This window comes from Thermobia domestica, chromosome 16 (assembly GCF_964235325.1).
Source record: "Thermobia domestica chromosome 16, izTheDome1.hap1.1, whole genome shotgun sequence".
Classification (NCBI taxonomy): domain Eukaryota; kingdom Metazoa; phylum Arthropoda; class Insecta; order Zygentoma; family Lepismatidae; genus Thermobia; species Thermobia domestica.
In genome coordinates, this window is record NC_137469.1 from 135,342,514 (window position 1) to 135,361,656 (window position 19,143).

A 19,143-nucleotide genomic window follows, 5' to 3' on the forward strand; every position below is an offset into this window, starting at 1 on the left:
CGTAAAACAGCTGGCTGGAGTAACGCGCGGAGAAACGTACTTCCGGGAGTATTACTCTCCCGAGCGGGTCGTCGTCCTTGTTATTTCCGTTATTACTGTTGTATAAACCTCTAATAACTGGTTGTTTCTCGGCGTTTGTGGGATTATAGCATCCTTAGTTTGCCACACTGCCTGACAAGTGTGGTATTATATATTTTTCTTTATTCTTTTATATGTAGATTTGAAATGTGTAATAACAAGACGTGGTGCCATTTTAAAAAAATACAACTTTATGCTTTCTGTCTAACATCACACCATGAAAAAAATCAATGTATGTTATTCAATAGGGGTACAACGTCTTATCAAAATGGTTCACTCGATATATACACTATGTGATCAAAAGTATCCGGACATCTGGCTGATAATGACTTACAAATTTGTGGCGTCCTCCATCGGTACTGCTGGAATTCAATATGGCGTTGGCCCACCCTTAGCTTTGATGACATCTTCCACTCTCGCAGGCATACTTTCATCAGGTGCTGGAAGGTTTCTTGGGGAATTGAAGCCAATTCTTCACGGAGTGCTGAACTGAGGAGAGGTATCGATGTAGGTCGGTAAGGTCTGGCACGAAGTCGGCATTCCAAAACATCACAAAGGTGTTCTATAGGATTCAAATCAGGACTCTGTGCAGGCCAGTCCATTACATGGATGTTATTGTTGTGTAACCACTCCCCCACAGGCCGTGCAATATAAACAGATGCTCGATCGTGTTGAAAGATGTAATCGCCATCCCCGAATTGCTCTTCAACAGTGGGAAGCAAGAAGGTGCTCGAAACATCAATGCACGCATGCGCTGTGAGAGTGTCACGCAAAACAACAAGGGGTGCAAGCCCTCTCCAAGAAAAACACGACTACACCGTAACACCACCACCTCCGAATTTTACTGTTGGCACTACACATGCTGACAGATGACGTTCACTGGGCATTCGCCATACCCACACCCTGCCATCGGATCGCCACATTGTGTACAGTGATTCGTCACTCCACACAACGTTTTTCCACTTGTTGAATCGTCCAATGTTTACGGTCTTTACACCACGCGAGGCGTCGTTTGGCATTTACCTGCGTGATGTGTGGCTTATGAGCAGCCGCTCGACCATGAAATCCAAGTTTTCTCACCTCACGCCTAAGTGTTATAGTACTTGGAGTGGATCCTGATGCAGTTTGGAATTCCTGTGTGATGGTCTGGATAGATGTCTGCCTATTACACTTTACGACCCTCTTCAACTGTCGGCGGTCTCTGTCAGTCAACAGACGAGGTCGGCCTGTACGCTTTTGTGCTGACGTGTCCCTTCACGTTTTCACTTCACTATCAAATCAGACACAGTGGACCTAGGGATGTTAAGGAGTGTGGAAATCTCGCGTACAGACTTCTGACATAAGTGACACCCAACCACCTGACCGCGTTCGAAATCCGTCAGTTCCACGGAGCGCCTCATTCTGCTTTCTCACGATGTCTAATAACTACTGAGGTCAATGATAATGAGTAATGGCTTAGCGTTGTCCTGTAACAGGAGGACCTCTTCGCGATATCTCTATTTCTTTGCACCGAACAACAAATTAAAGCTTGTGACTAACTTGATGTCATGTTACGGAAAACTTGGTTGAAATATGTCCATAAAACTCCACCTTTTCATTCAAACCTAGATTCCTTTCCTGAAGATTGTAAAGCAGTAAATGTTGTACATGGCGAGCGTTTTCAGCAAGATATTGCAGGTATGGTAAAAAATATGGACGAGAGTGAAGTCGTACATGTTGGACTATTGCGATTACTGTTGCAATACAAATGTTCCAGATGTAAAACATACTAAACGAAAATACTCAAAATAAACCCAGCAGGAATATATCATGTATAATGGATTTCAACTTTTTCCTATATCGGAAAGTAGTCGTTGACCTAACTTTTAAATTGCATTTTACTTTCTCCGTGTCAAACTTTTGGATTTTATCTGTATCACGTGTGAGTCCTTCTTTCACTATATCGATATTTCCTGGTTATGGAACTTATGTATTGGAAAAAGCAATACACATTTTTTACGTTAATTCAAAAATACAATTTTTTCTAAATTTTAAGGTTAATACTGAATATGTCGTTATTACATTGTTCATGTTCATCAGGGGCGGACTTGGATAAAAAATTCACTGTGGAATAATTTCACCAACCGACCACTTTCCAAAAAAAAAAAAAAAAAAACAGTTTGCTTGTTACCCAATAATCACAATCACCACAATAGCACACAATCACCACAATAGCATAGGTATTTTACTGTTTTAAGAGAAAGATATTTTTTGTGTATTTAACTTTTTATTTTCAACTTTATCCAAAACAAAATTTTGGGATTTGGCTGACTGTTATATATTTTAGCAAGTTTTATGATGTTGTGTAGTGAATTAGAAATATGAGCACATAGCTACAGCCAGATATTGATGCATACGTACATATTTTTCAGATTACACTTTCAAGTTATGAGTAATTTTTTAGGACATCATTTTTTTATGCTACACTATCTATGATGTTGTCTACATCAATATTGAAACATTTCCTTCTCCACTGACATAAGCATAAAGGATTCCAACTTATCCTGTGATAGAGTCCTCAGTTTTTTTTTATGACCTTTAACACAGAAAAGCTTCTCTCGCATGGTACCTGTGTAAAAGAAAGTGCGAGCATGTACTTGTAGGCAAATCCTATGTTACAATAAGTTACTGTCAAAAGATTATACATACACAAAAGTGTGTAGCAAGAAACAAAACAATCTTGACATGAACGAGTACACTTTTTCTTCAGAGTGAAGTCATCCGGAGAGATATGTGTAATTTCAACCTCCTCTTCTAATTCCATTACATATTCATCTAACGGGGACCATTTCAGTCTCTCACAATGATTAACTAAAGTGGTCAGTTCGGTTCTTAATAGATCTGCTATGATATGCAACTTAAAATATGCCAATGTCTTAGCTAAATGTTCAAGTGCAGGTTGTTGAAGTCCTCTGCTTCTAATATTTCGGAAACATTTTGGATCAGGAATAGCTGCGTAGCAAAGAAAGCACTATTGTTCATATCAAACCGCCCTGACAAGCTTGTGTTTACTGTGTCTACAATATTATTAAAAACTTGATATTTATACGTGTCTTCTGGATCGGATACAAGCTCATCAGGTGCTTATTCTCCAGGCATCATTTTTATTTTCCTTCGTCTTTTCTGTGGAAGAGTAGTAGTAACAGCAATGATCAGATCTTCTTTAATTAACTTAACTTTTCCCTATTCAATGAATTGTTTCGTTTCATTCTTGATTGTTACAAGACTTCTCTGTAACTTTTTGGAAGTTATTTTCACCATGTTGAATGCTCTCATTATATCCAAATCATTTTTTTTTGTAAATATTTAAACAGAGTTGATGTGTCGTCAAAACTGTACAGAAAATAGATAAGTAAATAAATAAACGCCGTCAAAATATTTTCAAATTTGAGTCGGGACTCTTTATGTGATGCTGCTTTTCGTCTAGTGACTGGTGGCATTAAATTCTTGTTTTCGATTTGGTCAAGCGTTACAGAGTAACAAAGAGAGATGATTCCTTCTTGCCCTTTGATCCGAAAATTTGTTCATCACCTATCCTTTGCCCACCATCTTGTTTCTCGAATGAGATTCAGTCGTTTTCGATGCTTAGCCCCTTTATTTGCATTTTCCCATACATCCATTCGCAAGAATCTCGTAAAAAAAAAAAAAAACTGCAATATCATTTAAAACTCAATTGGAAAGTGGCACTGGTAATTTCTGCCATCACAAGATTCAGGATGTGTGTATAACACCATATGTGTTTCTGTTCTGGAGACTCCTTGCTTAACCACGATGTGAATCCATTATAAGTGCCTTTAATGTTTGCAGCACCATCAGTTGAAGTACCTACACATTTTTTAATCGATTTGATAATTTGTAAGGTGTTCCACAAGAAGAGCTTCAAGTGTTTTGCCGGTTGTTGAGTGACATTCCAACATACCAAACAATCTTTCACCATCTCTCTCATTGGTGACATATTGAATTATTGCAGAACACTGCTCTTTACATGTTACATCTTGTGTTGTATCAAATTTACAAACGACCTTTTTTACCGAGTTGCTCTTCTCTGAAAGTCCAACATGTTCTAAATGTTTCATCGTTTCCATCCCACATTTACCTTCCTTCCAATGACTCGAGATAAAATATCGGTATAGACACATGATTCTCTTTTTTAATTTCTTTTTACATTACAGCCCTTACCTGAGCGTTGTGAAAAATAAAGAACATTGTTGTATTTCGAAAGTGGAGGCCTATTACCTGAGGAAAGAAATCGATTTTAGAATTGGAAATTAAGAAATTAATTATTTTGACTATTCAAGAGGCCCACATTTTGAAAATGTTTTACAGATATAACCTACATCTTTTGATTTGATCATACTGTATTGTCCAAAAGTCTTTTAGCTCTACCGGCCCCTTGAAATTGTGTTGGACTGGCACCTGTGGAAAGCTCCACAATTCCACTATTGCCAGTACGCCCCTGGTGTTCATCTTGTACATTATTGTTTTGTTTTATGTATTGGAACACTTCATAAATTTGTTCTATTTCCACCATTCGACAACGTGACGCGATATTGGTTTCTCATTTTAATATTAATTCATAAGGTTGTAGAAATCTGTAGGTTAGTATATTCCTTAATTATATCCAAACTAGTCACGTTAAGGTTAAATAAATGTTAAAAACCTTAATCACAAACGTAGCTACTTCCAAGAATTTTGGTTCAATGTTTTCACCATTTTTCTCATACTAATTACATTGAGAAACACACATGATTTACATGATCTAGCACTTATAATTTCTTGTCGCAGGATTTCCGTTACGTTGCGGTGCGCAAATCTTGCGAATACTGGAAGGTGGTTAGGTTTCTTCCTATAACTTTTGTAATTAATAATAATAATAATAATAATAATAATAATAATAATAATAATAATAATAATTTTTATCCATCTGATTTTTCTCAAGAGCCGCTCCTGCTGTATTAGTACTTGTGTTAGTGTGTTGTTTGTGTATTAGTATTGTATTATTTACTTTGTAACTTAGCCTACTTTACTAGTATTTGTGCTCCATGGTTGCTGACAAGTTCTATACTTACTGACACATATTAATATTCAAAAAGTAGGTTGATAAGATTAGAAAATTAATAAGAATAAAAAGGAGCATGTTTGGCAGACTGGCTAAATTTGATAATTTACCTACGTATAGTCATTGTTATGTTACTCATATGCCTTTGGTTAACTGGGTGTAGTTAAATTTACATCAAAGTTGAACTATCCGGTCGTGACGTAATGTCACGTGATAATTAGTCCCCTTTTTACACACAACATTATTGATTTTTAAAAAAGTGATTTACGTACGTTACGATACATAGCTGAGCGAGAGTCTGCGAGCGAACGGGGTTAGAAGCCCCACAGGGCTCGTTTGATTCCACATTTGTCCCCACGAAAATACCACGTGACATTACGTTATGCTCGGGTGGTGCAACTTCGATGTAAATCTAACCTCACCCCTGGTTATCTACTCAGGGAAGATGATCAAATATCGAAAAATACAGTTTAATGGCGACCAATCTATTTGAAAAACATGAAACTATTTTACAAATTTTCGAAATATTTCCAAACGAAGACTCAACTATCGGATTTAATAGAATACCTAGAAATTATATTATGTAACTAACTTACTAACTCCCTCTTTAGCCTACAGAACCCGGAAGTTCACTGCTCCGTTCACAAATGCTCTCCACTGATTTCTATTCTTGGTGAACTGGATCTAATTTCTACTTTGTATTCCTATTTCTGCGAGACCCATCTTATTATTTTATTCCCATCCACTCTTAGGTCTTCCCAATGGCCGTTTTCCGATTGGATTTCCAGCTAAAACTTTAGAAGCGTTCCTACTTTCTTCCATTCTGATTACATGACCTGCCCACCTGAGCCTCCTAGACTTGGTGACCTAACATTCTTTGGTGAACGGAATAAATTTTGCAGTTCGTCGTTATGAAGTTTCCGCCATTCTCCATTCTACTATGTAACTACTAGCCAAAAATGGGACTCTTAGAAAAAGAAAGGATACTTAACGTCCCGTTTGTATTTCTTAAGGGACACCGAATAACTTTCTGAAGAAGGGGACAATCTCGTTAAGAACGGCACGTCTGGTCACCTTAAAGTAAAAAAAAGAACGCTAATAGTGGGTACAATGAAATCTAATCTAATCTAATCTAGTGGGTACAATGAAAATAATCATACCTGCACCTCGAGCGTGATCCACCAACTGTGTAGTTACCACAGACATAATCTCAAAGCAGTCACAATTTCTGAAGTCATACTCTGCAACAATTCCCTGAGGGACCAAATTGATCTGAATACTTTCAGCACTTTCTGACTCGGACTCAAGATCAGCACTTTTTGAACTGACAGACGGTCTGTGGCTGTTTCTTCCCCTGGAAGGCCTCCGTCCTATGATATCGCTTCGCTCCAAAAGTTGATGAGGAGCTTCTGATAATACTGAAGCTCGTCTCTGCTGCAAGTTTAAGTTTCTGGTCAGCAACAATCAATATATGTATACATAGTCATAGTCAGTGTGTAAATCAAGTTACTAATATTGGAGGGATAAAATTATGCTCAACAGAACACAGGTCTCAAACTGGAAAAGTGAAACAATCACACCCTCTCGCCCCTCTTCACCACAACAATTATGATTTTGTAACAGTAATAAACAAGAAATTTATTAAATCAGCAGTTCCCACCTTCTCAAGTCCACCGCTCCATGAGTGAATATGATTGTCCAGAGCGCCCCGTCATCTTAATCCAATTCACTCATAATAAGGCTGAAAATAAGACTTGAACATAACCGTCTGACAAGCCAAAAATTTTAAATTCTTAAAATCAGCCTTGAAGAATATATACTTAGATTTTACTTTATGTAGAGAATCTTCGGGTATTATGGAATGCCATTTTTGTTTGTTATTTTAACTTAGCTGCCAGTTGTACATTTAAAAAAAAAAACAATACAAATATCTAATTAGCAACTTCCTGTATTCATAGTTTGATTAAGAAATATCATTACAATATGCGACAATGATACGAAAGAGAGTCCGAAAATAAGTTTCCCTCTCGTTTTCCCCAGGAAAACGAAAAACAATGGGGGGAAACAAGACAGTGCTTGTACGCGCGCCACAACAGACACAAATGGGTATCGTTCTGTCGCGATCCTGCAGATGGTACGATCGCAGCGCATGCGCAAAGAGGAGAATAGTCTCAGTCTAAGCTTAGTAGTTATGGAGAGAAGGCGCGTTTCGACATCGTAGTCAAAGAAGGAAGTGCGAGTGGTTGTCCGCTTTGAATTGCACGTGGCGTATCGGGAGCATAAATCCATAAGCGCCTTGTGGAAATCTATGAGCTCTACGTTATGTCGAACAAATGGTGCGGAGATGGTGTCGCCAATTCAGTGTTGCCTTACCCATCCGCCATACAATCCTGATCTCGCACCCACTGACTTCCATCTGTTTCCGGAAGTTTTTGAAGAAGACTCTCGTCGGCAGGCGCTTCAAAGCAATGCTGAAGTCACAGAAGCTGTTCGACGCTTCTTCCGTATGCAGGGCCCAGAATTTTTCCTCTACGGGTTTTTGAATATAGTAGGATAATATGGAAGGTTGCTTGGAAGAAAAATAAGTAACATTTTAAAAAATTAAAATAGAATAAAAGCGTGAATACCACATATTACTAAAAGTCATTACTTTCAAAAGTCATAAATGTAATAGAGTTAAGCACCAATGCATAATTCTTGATTTTTTTACAGTTGTAGAGGACAGTGTTTTTACGTCTTTTTAATGAAAGAACATGAAAATTCAATGAAGAAACTAAATCAGGACAGTCCAAAATATTTTGAGTTATTTTCTGCATGAATAATAAATCAAAAAATGAAATGAAATCTTTGAGTTTTACGTCCCACGGTTATGCCGGTTAGGCTAAAGGAGACGGTGATGATGAGTAATGAATGAAATGGTGGAATGAAGGAAGTGGGATGAAACGGGAGAACCCCGAGAAAACCCACGCACGCGGTGTTTGTCCACCACAAAGTTCACTTGGCGGGGGCTGGGATCGAACCCGGGACCCCAAGCACCAGAGGTGAACGCTCTACCACTGAGCCACCGCGGCCCCCGAATAATAAATCAATCATATGACGTCTTTGTTCTAGTGTTGGAAGATTAAAGTTCTCAAGAATGATATTATAGCTGTCGTAAGTAGGATAATTGTGAGTTTCTTTGTAGGTTAGAAATTTCAAAAATTATGCTTGTAGTCTTTCCAGCTGCTTACGATTTTTTAAGTAAGTCGGACTTCTGTAATGTTGAACAATTCTTAAATTCTTATCCGTTCTAATTATGAATCCTAATAGCTTGAATGCTTCACTTGTTATATTTACAATGTGACTGTCCAACGTCAACTTAGCACCAAACGTAACACCAAGAACCTTAACTGAATCATGCCTACTTACAACATATTTATTAATTTCAAAATCAAAGTGATGAGTTGATTTGCTCCTAGTGACTTTGGACTTGCTTGCTTTGATTGGAAGACCACTAGTTACCAATATGATCTAGACCTTGGAGCAGTTTTATGTCATCGTGAACAGAATTGATTTTAACATATTTTTAGATCATCGGCATATAGTAATTTTTCATGGTCAGGAATGCAGTCAGGTAAGTCATTAATAAACAAAAGAAATAACAATGGTCCTAAGTTTGAACCCTGAGGGACTGCTGGGGATGCAACATATTCTTTGGATTTGTGTATATTAAAAAGAACGGATTGTTTACGATTTGATATGTATCACGAGAAAAATTTAATCAAGAACGGAAAAGAATGAAAAAGCTTTAATTTTTCTAGTAATATGTTATGATTAACATTATCAAAAGCTTCTTCAAAGTCTATATAAATCACGTCTACTTGGCTACCTACATCTAATGAATTCGCTACAAAATCCGAAATAATTGCAGGATTTGTTATCGTGGATCTTTGTGGAGTAAAACCATGTTGTTTAACTAAGATAACTGGCTTGACATGATTAAAGATGCACCGATACAAGATATGCTCAAATACTTTGGCATAAGCAGGTAATATTGCTATAGGTCGAAAGTTGGTAATATCTTGAGTTTTGTTGGACTTCGGAATTGGACAAATTAGAACTTTTTTCCATTAGTCTGGGAAAGTGTTTGTTCTTAGTGATAAATTGAATGCAATAAATACTGGATATTTAAACATATCATCGCAACCCTTCACAATGTAAGAGGGAAATACGCCAGAACCAATTAAGGTCCTTAACAGCAATTTCAATTTCCTTCAAATCTATCTGGCAAATATTTAGTGATCCTATGCTACCATATCTTTTATCTCCCAGATTTATGTTGCGATCAATTGTCGTTTCTGAAGAGGGAACACATTGATCTAAAATGCTTCACAAAAGGATTTGGTTATTTTCTCGTTACTAAAGATATTATGACTCCGAAACTTTAATAATTTCGACGGTAGATGTCTTTTCCGATTTTTAATAAAGTTTTATAATTCACTTGAATTCTTAGTAATAATATTATCAGAATTACGTAAGAATGTTTCATATGCTAATTTGATGTCATTTTTAACCTCTCTCCTCAAACGAGCAAATTCCATGTAATAGGAGGTACTATCGCTAGTTTTTAGTTGAGATTTTCTAAAATAATTTGCCTTAACCTTTAATTTATTAATTATATCCTTAGTGAGACAGCATGTAAATTTCGAGGCAGAGTTTTTCAAGTGAGAGACGCAAGTATCGAATACCTCATACGAACCAAGTCAAAAATTATCAACTTTTCATTCTACAGTTTATTTACATCTGAAGATAGAGTTATACTATGCACATAATTTTTCTACGTAATCTCCCTCCTTATCACTGCACTTGGCCCAACGATCAATGAGCTTACGTATTCCTTCCAAATATAAGGTTTTCGGTTAGTCGTGAAGCCATTTTTGCACCGCGTTTTGCACGCCTAAATCTGAGGCAAATCGGCGACCACGCAAAGCATCCTTGAGTGGCCCAAACAAGCGAAAGTGACTATTCTGCTTAAAAATACATTACCTTCGTTGTTGAACCGAGTGAGTACGCGTTGACAGATCCTAACACGAGTGAGCTTGTGTTCTGCAGTAAGCTTTCTTGGTACCCAAGGTGCACAGGCTTTATGAAAACAGAGCTCGTCGCGGATGATTTGATGGGCAGAGCCATGACTGATGTTCAAATCAGATGTTACCTCATCGATAGTGATTTGCCTATTCGCCAGAACCATCTCTCGAGCTTGCTGAATGTTGTCATCAGTAGTGGAGGTTGATGGCCTCCCTGCTCCCTCTTGAAGCGTTACATTTATTCGACAACTTTAAACTTCTCGAGCCACAAAAACACAGTTTTACGTGATAACACATTTCTCCCATATTGCGATGACAGTCTGCGATGAATGTCTGAACCTTCGACACCCTCCGACTAGAGGAATCGATCGGATCACTGCTCGTTGTTCCTCTTTGGTGCAAACTTCTAATGGAGCAGCCATGATATATCTGCAGCAGAAGAAGGAAAAATGGAAGAATTAAGATCACACTTTCACAGCATTACCAAAACAGTATAACAATAAAATATGCGAGGACAGAAGACAAAGTGCGCAATGTAAGAAAAGTTATGACAAGAGTGTAGATAATTTTTGACTCGCCCTCGTAGATTATATCATAGAGCCTACTCACTAGATCATTAACATTATTGTATTCCCATAGGCATTTCCAATTGACTAGTATAGACTAGTAGAGACAGTGATTAGACTAGTATATGATTTTATAAAATTCGCCTTTCTAAAATTGTGGCCAAAAAAAATTAGAATTATGACCTACTTTTGAATGACTATCATGACGCTCATTTATTACTATATCGGGATGATGTGGATGTTCTAGTACTAATGGGAGTTATTAAAACTAGAACTAGGAAACTTGATTTGCTTCTTTGTACGTGGGCGTTTGTAATCCTTGTACAACATTTTGTCTAAGACGGATATTATAAAACATTCCAACATGTGTCTTAAAATAAAATAGGCATGATCCAGCATAGTATTCTTCGATGATATTTTCAATCGTTTCCAACGCAGTCTCTCAAAAAGATCTTGCACAATTCTACCATATCGTCTACTTTGATGCTGATACGATGCTAAAATCATCAAGGTAGTACATGATGTTAGAAGACGAGACGCCTGCTAGCCTAAGTTTCATAAATCTCTTCAATGCAGTAGCCGACGAAATGTGGTTCTTCTGTAGAGGATTAAAAACATAACTTCCGAAGCCCGGAACTGAAAATCGTGTCTCCTCTTTATTGTTTTTTAAGAAAAAGTTGTTAAAATCCATGAGATCACTGGATAAATACAGGTGCTTTCAGTCTGTTCGTGTTAAAATGTTTCCTATGGAGGACGTCGAAAAATTTGAGGGCATCGATTGCAGATTCAGTCCTTTGAGGTCTGAATCTAATCTACGTTCTCCTGAGCGTTTCTAGACTGATGGAATGAAATGGTTCCAAGGAGACATCCTTAAATATATTATCTTTTAGCTAAGGAGCTGTGTTTCGTCTGATTCCGTACTCAAATTCTCTGGCAAATGTTACATCAACATCGTTCCATGACAAGGCGTCTGGTAACCTTTGGATGAGCTCTTAGAACGTACTTTATCCTCTGCAGAAAGTTCTGGCCTCACATGCACACGGGTGAGATTGCACATTTTTAGAGACATCCAAATTCTCTGGTAGTGGGGTGTATTCTTCGAATGTAGTACAGGTAACTCAACAATTTCTCTGGTGTCTCAACAACTATTTAACACGATAATTTAAAATTACATCTGGATTACTAGACTTAGTTATTGGGATCACTTTACTCATTTTCCATAATGCGGGAAAATACTAGCATAGAGAGTAAGATTATATTGAAATGTTTTATGGGTAGAGCTAATAATGGACCGAGATTATCCCTTCACCAATTTATTATAAAATTAATTATTTTGTGTCTACAAAAGTTCCTATAACAAAGTCTCTTTAATGACTAAGGTTTGAAGATCATAAGTACTGTACGGGTAACCCCTTTGCTTCATAGCAGCATCCAGGGTTATTACGATAGGTTGTGATCACTGGTCGACTGGTGCTCGTTGCCTCCGTGGTCCCTCTTTTGTGTCCTCCTCGGGTGGCTCGCCCTCCTTCGGATCCTTTCGTGTGGTTCGTCTCCTTTCGGTCTCCTTCATGTCTTCTTTGTAAATAATGCCACGTGTTGTTCTGCATGTGCTTTTGTTGTGATGTGGGGATCTTTACAATATATATAATAAAGGGTAAAATGTAATAATTTGGACGCCTTTAGAAAGGAATGGAGGAATGTTGTTTGGTTCGCTTGCCTTTTAAAGCTTCAACTTGCGAACAGAATCGAAATAATCACGTTCTGTAATAAATTTTATACGCAAATTAAAAGGAACAATTAGTTTATTATGAGGTAATGCACTACTAACAGCTGGATTCTTAATGTATAACAAGCTAAAAAGAACTAAGCATAAACTTTAGCAATGTCAGCAGGTGAACAATATTCTTTATCATCAAGATATCTAATATCTGAATTCACACTTTTTTTAATTTTTAAAATCCGAAATAAATTTGACTTTGATTAAGGTTTCAATATCTCTAATATACATTTTGTAAGCTCTACTAATTATGTTATTAGCCACCTTACGAATTTCCTTGAATTTCTATAAATTAGAAACAGAATACGATTTCCTCCTCTTATAAGGCTCTTTTTGCTTTATGACTTTTATTATATGCCATGTAAAATAATAAGGATAAGATTGTTTTGCTCCTATTACTTCTATGTATTAGGAATATTATTCATAATTGAATTACTTAAAACATCATAAAAGTAATTCGAAACACTATTTGTGTCCTTATGAATATATAATGTTCCAATCAACATCGAGTAAAGATTGATACAATATCTTAAAATCTGCTTTAACAATGTTATATCCCGAAGCAAAACTTCTAGAATTTCTACATGTATTGAACTTCGCTATTAATTTAAAATATAAGGGAGGATGATGTTTATCAGGACTGGCTAATGAAGAAGCACATTCACATACCACATTGACAAACTGGAAGTTAGTTAACAATAAATATAATGTACTATCATTGCCATTTTTAATATTATTTTACGTGATTAAATTCAAAATCGACATGAAATTAATTGCTAGTGTAATATGTCAAGCATTTATCAAATCCATGTCTGTACAAATTGTAGTTGGAATATTAAAATCACTCATTAACAAAATTCTACAATTCTATTGCTTTTTATTGCTTTTTTCTTTAAGGCCTAAAAATTTTAAATAAATATTAATGCTTGTATTTCACTTAAAGTAAGCAGTATACACAACAGTAATACTTAAATTTTCAAGTTAAACCTTTATATCTACTAATTCGATATTGTCAATCTTCAATTTCAAATTTTAATTTTAAATAACTTATTGACAGCAATTAAAACAAAACCATTCTAATAATTCTGTCTTGACGTATTACATTATATCTATAATCAAAAAGTTCGAAACTATTCACATGGGAATGAAGCCAAGTTTCAGTAACACTAATAGTATTAAATTCTAAGGCTACAACATTAATATTAAATTCACTAACTTCGCTATTTAAGCCTCTAATATTTTGGTAATAAATTGAAATCTTATTACTCAATGACATGGCAATTTGCAAGTATTACATGTTCAAAAAGTAACCGTTAACAGTTCTATCATAACATCTTACCTTAAGTTCTTAATATCATTCATAGTCTTTATTACATAAACATGACTATCCGCACCAATTGTACGTAATTTAATATTACTAGACCAATCCAACCATAAGAATGCATAATTTTTCTCTCGCCTGATTTTACATGCTTCATTAGGAACAGACTATCTAAAATTAGTTAAGATTTGATTCACATAAATTAGAGATTCATAATTCAAACCTATATGTCGAATATTCAGAGCCCTTTTTGGCCGATCCATGAATAAATCTTTGTCAGACCTTCAAATAAAGTTAAAAATTATTCCTGGAGCTTCTTTTTGAGAGTTCATCTTCAATCGTTGGCAACAATTGATTATATTAGGTACAATGTTCATATCCAAAGCATGACCAACTTAGTCACAATATCATACATATCCTACTTTTGAGCTTCAAGAATACCGTGACTTTCCACCCTGTTTTTTCGTTCACTAGATGATTGGTCCAAATCATCTAGTTTCACACTTAGTTCGTCAATTTCTTTACATAATAATTAATTTTATTCTGACTAACCAAGTAGTCAACAGTATTCAAACAGTGTTTTAATGATTCTTGATTGTTTTTCATTTGTTTGGCATTTTCATCCAACTTCTAGTGTACAGAATCAAGAGATTTTCCCAAATCCGTTGCGGTCGTTTACCATAAGTGATTGAAGAAAACAATTTAGTTCCAAATAACTATAGAATGTAGTCTTTGCAAGTTCAAGCATTAATGAGTAAGGAAGAAACACTGAAATATCCAAGTAGTCGAAATACGAGTTTCAATATATAGTTCAGAAAATCTTTGTTACTCACTTAAATCTTCTCCCCGTGAAAAAACGTTTCACATATACATATGTATGGGTGAACGATGAAAGACTCTTTTGTTCTAATTCGTGGGAAAGAAATCAGTTACTAGTAGTTCCCATCGAAGAAAATAAATTATTTGCGTCGCAAGAATAAAGTATAAATTGAAGAATGATTTCTCTTTCCAAAATATATAGAGCATCCATACAAATTACTTATACAGAGCGTTCAAAAAGTCTCTATACACCTGAATCGTGGCAAGTCAAAGTCGCATTCAAAGTCACATGAAATAAACTTTTATGCGAAGGTTTGGAACACTGCTATATTATCGCCTTGCGTGAAGTTCCTTTCTTATATTCCAGGCTCATGGGGGACATTTCCAACATTTGCTGTGAAAATGTGTGTATATATGCTACGCCCTGTACATAGTGCTTTTATGCCATAAAATATAATATATTTTGAGTAAAATAATTTTCTCGTTGGTTTGAATATGTGACAATTCAGGTGGATAGAGACTTTTTTGAACGCTCTGTATAACCTGGTGACGGTTATAACATCAATATCATGTGGTATTACTAGTCATGTTACGTTTGTGAGATTTCAAACATTTATTACATTGCCAACTTTTCTCAGATGATTTTAAATACCTGACATTTTACTCATTCAGTTTAACACAGATAGCGCGATAGATTCGTTTACAATCATTGCACTGAATATTAGTAACAGAGTCCTGTCCAGAAATTGCCTTACTACCATTAGTACAAAAGTCCATAATGAATGCAGGTATAAAATACGAAAAAGACCAAAGAAAGTAAAAAGGAAAAAATATTAGTACTATAGGAAGCCAATAATTAAGGCACAAATCTGTTTAGAATATTTTTTTTATCCGTGGTAATTGTACAGTTTCAGTTCACTTCAATTCACTTACAAAACCGATATTCTGAAATAGGAACTGGTAACAAAACTGATTTACGTTCAACGTGGTTGATAATCAAGCTAAATACGTGACAAAGAACTACATCCAAGTAGAAAACTCTTACAGTACCAGTTTCCAGTTGTTATTTAATTGAATTTCGCTGTGCTGTGCCAAAATTTCATTCAATAAAAATTATAGAAATTTTACAGGAAGCATTATATGTTTATGAAAGTTTAGTACTGCAGCTTGGATAACATTTGTAGTAGTGCTGAAGTTAGATAATTCACAAAACAATCACATGTTATTAGAGCAGATGAAAGGTAAGGGGGAAAAAGAAGGAATGTCACACAACTGCATTTTAGAGAAAACGCCGTTTTAATATTGAAAACTACGTAAAATAATAGGGCTAGTTAAATCTTTTGCCTCTTTTTACATGGACATTTCTACACCTACACATGCATGGCATATACAGTCAAATAGTACCAAGAGTCACCAACAGATAAGACATAGTACCCGATAAAGCACATACATGGACATTCCTTTTTCCCCTTTACCCGTCATATTATCTCACAACACACACACACACACACACAGAGGCATATATATATAGGGTGTTTCACCCAAAAAGCCATGATTTCTAGCTGCTACAAAATTTATTTGAATAATAGTATAGTAATAGATACATGTAAATACACAACAAACAAGGTATGAATTTTGTTTTACATTTTTTGTTTCAAGTTGCATAGTCTAGCTAGATAATGGCGGATTTGTAATAATGGCGAATCGTAGACTTGCGTTGCAGCAGATGTCATTGGTGACTTGGTTCATTGAATCACACTCCCTTGTTGGTGTTCAACAACGATTCCGACGGGAAAATCATTGTGCATGGACACCATCCACCAAGTCCATATGGCGTTATTTTGATCAGCTTAATAAGACTGATAATGCTACAGGACTTCGAAGAAGATGATCCAGACCAAATGTGCGTACAGAACAGCGTATTGCAGTAGTGTGACCATCTGTTGTGAATAGCCTCTCTAAAAAATCTCTGCGTATTCTGCGAAAAGACTTGTTTCCCAACAAAATGTTTCCCTACAAAATGCAGATGCTTCAAAACTTAACATATATTGCAAAAAGAAGGCATCTGCACTTTGCAAATCAGTTCAATGCGTTAATTGCTGATGGCCCAGACGTTATTGGAAACTTGAGGTGTACATACGAAGCTTACTGTTATCTCTCAGGTGAAGTAAACAAACAAAATGTAAGATTTTGGGCAACAAAAATCCGCATGAAATGATACTCATCTCTGCATCCGGAAAAGGTTTTGGTTTGGTGTGCTGTATCGAAATGTGGCATAATTGGACCTTTCTTCTTTGATGGCTAGTCACATCAGAAAATTATTTGGAAATGCTTGAGCATTACTTCTATCCTGGTCTTCGTCGTAAAAGTGTTCACTTCGACAGCAATGGTTCCAGCAAGATGGAGCTAAACCGCATATAACAGAACCTGTTCTTAATTTCCTTCACATAAAATTCCGCAATCATGTGATCTCTAATCGCTATCCATTGTTTTTGGAACAGGCTTAGAGTGGCTTCCATGTAGCCCAGACATTAACCTTGTGATGTTTTTATGGGGTTACCTCAAGTAGAAGGTATTCAAGCTTAAGCCCCGATCTTTAAATGAATTAAGAGCAAACATTGAGCAGTGTGCTTCAGCAGTTAGTCAGATTTTTTTATAACATGTGCATCAGTGTCAAGGAAGTGTCCAATCGTCAGAATGGACACTTCGAACATGTGTTACATTAAACTTTAGTCTTTCATTTGTCATACCATGTAAATTTCTTCACTATGGTCATCAACAAAATACGTTATTGCACTTCAATATCACGGCTTTTCACTGAAACACCCCATATATATATATATATATATATATATATATATATATATATATATATATATATATATATATATATATATATATGTATGTATGTATGTATGTGTGTGTGTGTGTGTGTGTGTGTGTGTGTGTTTGTGTTTGTGTTTGTGTTCAAGATGTTTGAAACAATATGGGCAACGTTTCGGAGGTTATTACACGTGATTGAATACAGAATTTTCGATAGGTCCTTACTGACTTCTGTTTTTAGCCAATTGAGTCCAGTTTTTACTTTGTATTGCTAGTTCTGACTCCTATTCCTACATTTAACTATTTGATATTATTGCGAAATCTATCTTCATATTGTCCTCCATTTGGACCTACATCTTCTTAATGGTCTTTCTTCCTGTTGGGTTTCCGTTAAAATTTTGAAAGTTCCTACTTTCTTCCATTCTGGCTATATAACCTGAAAACCTGACCCTCCTAGACTTAAGAACCCCAACACTGTTCGGTGAACGGTACAAATTATGCAGTTTCTCGTTAAGAAGTTTAAGCCAATGTACATTTCTGTTCTTCTTGGGTCAGAATGTTCGCCATGGGATTTTATTTTCAAATAATTTCAGCCTGCGTTCGACAGAATTCGCAAAGACAAAAGTTTCAACCTAATATTAGCGCGAGCTTCCTACTTTCAATTAACATTTAATTTCTTCGTGGAGGTGGTTTCGGTCTGCTAGTGTTGATCCTAGACACATAAAAATGTCCTCTTTGTCACAAGCATTACTTGATACTTTAACGTATCTATAGTTTACAATATTATGATAATGGTAAATTTCAATGTATTTAGCTTTACTCCCATTTACCTCTAAACCAATGTCTCGGTAGGCGTTTAATAAAACCTTTGCATTTCTATCTATTGTCTTCATATCATCTACTATCAGACTGACATATAAGCATAATCCTTAACCTGGTGAGTGCACTTCAGCCCTAGGCCTTGGTTACTATCTTTAATTATAGCTTATTCCAGAACAAAATTGAATAATAATGGCGAAAACGCATCTCCTTTTTTGAATCTATTTTCAATGCGACAACTCATGAACAAGCATTTTCCCACTCATATTTTACTTTTGAATTCATTTAAACACATAATTATTATAACTAGATATTTCAGTATAACAAATTCGGTACGAATGTTGTACGATGTTTCTCTCCTAACCAAATCATAGGCCTTTCTGAAATGGTATTGTATCCCCATTTGTTTTGAAGTATTTGACAAATAATATATATTTCTCATCACTAGTTGATCGATTTCACCTAAATCTGTACTGATAATTTCCAATAATTTTGTCTGTATGCATTCAATCTTGCTAACATAATGTTTGAGAGGGTTTTATGAGATACTGACAAAAGACCTCGATAATTATTACAATCATTCTTTTTTTGTCTTTCTTGGGAATTGGAGCAATGATTGATTTTTATTTTATATGTATCGGGATATTTCATTAAAAGATATTTTGTTCTGTAAAGCAAAGTAAAATTATTAACTTTGACAAGACTTTTGAAATTAGAATTTGATGTCACAATTGGGAAGATGATTTAAGGGACTTGGGAAGATGATTTAAGGGATA

The 19,143-nt window shown here is 35.7% G+C and overlaps 1 protein-coding gene across 2 annotated transcripts in view; it reads right to left on the reverse strand.

Annotated features, from left to right (window-relative positions):
- Window positions 1-19,143, reverse strand: part of LOC145673438 (adenylate cyclase type 10-like) — a 545,310-nt gene that overhangs the window by 190,375 nt on the left and 335,792 nt on the right. For both annotated transcript variants that reach the window (XR_014128769.1, XM_081743142.1), the window contains exon 19: window positions 6,337-6,610. Coding sequence is in view for 1 of the 2 variants with exons in the window: in XM_081743142.1 (XP_081599268.1) it covers window positions 6,337-6,610 (274 nt within the window). In the remaining variant the exon portion in view is untranslated. The remainder of the gene's footprint in view (window positions 1-6,336; window positions 6,611-19,143) is intronic.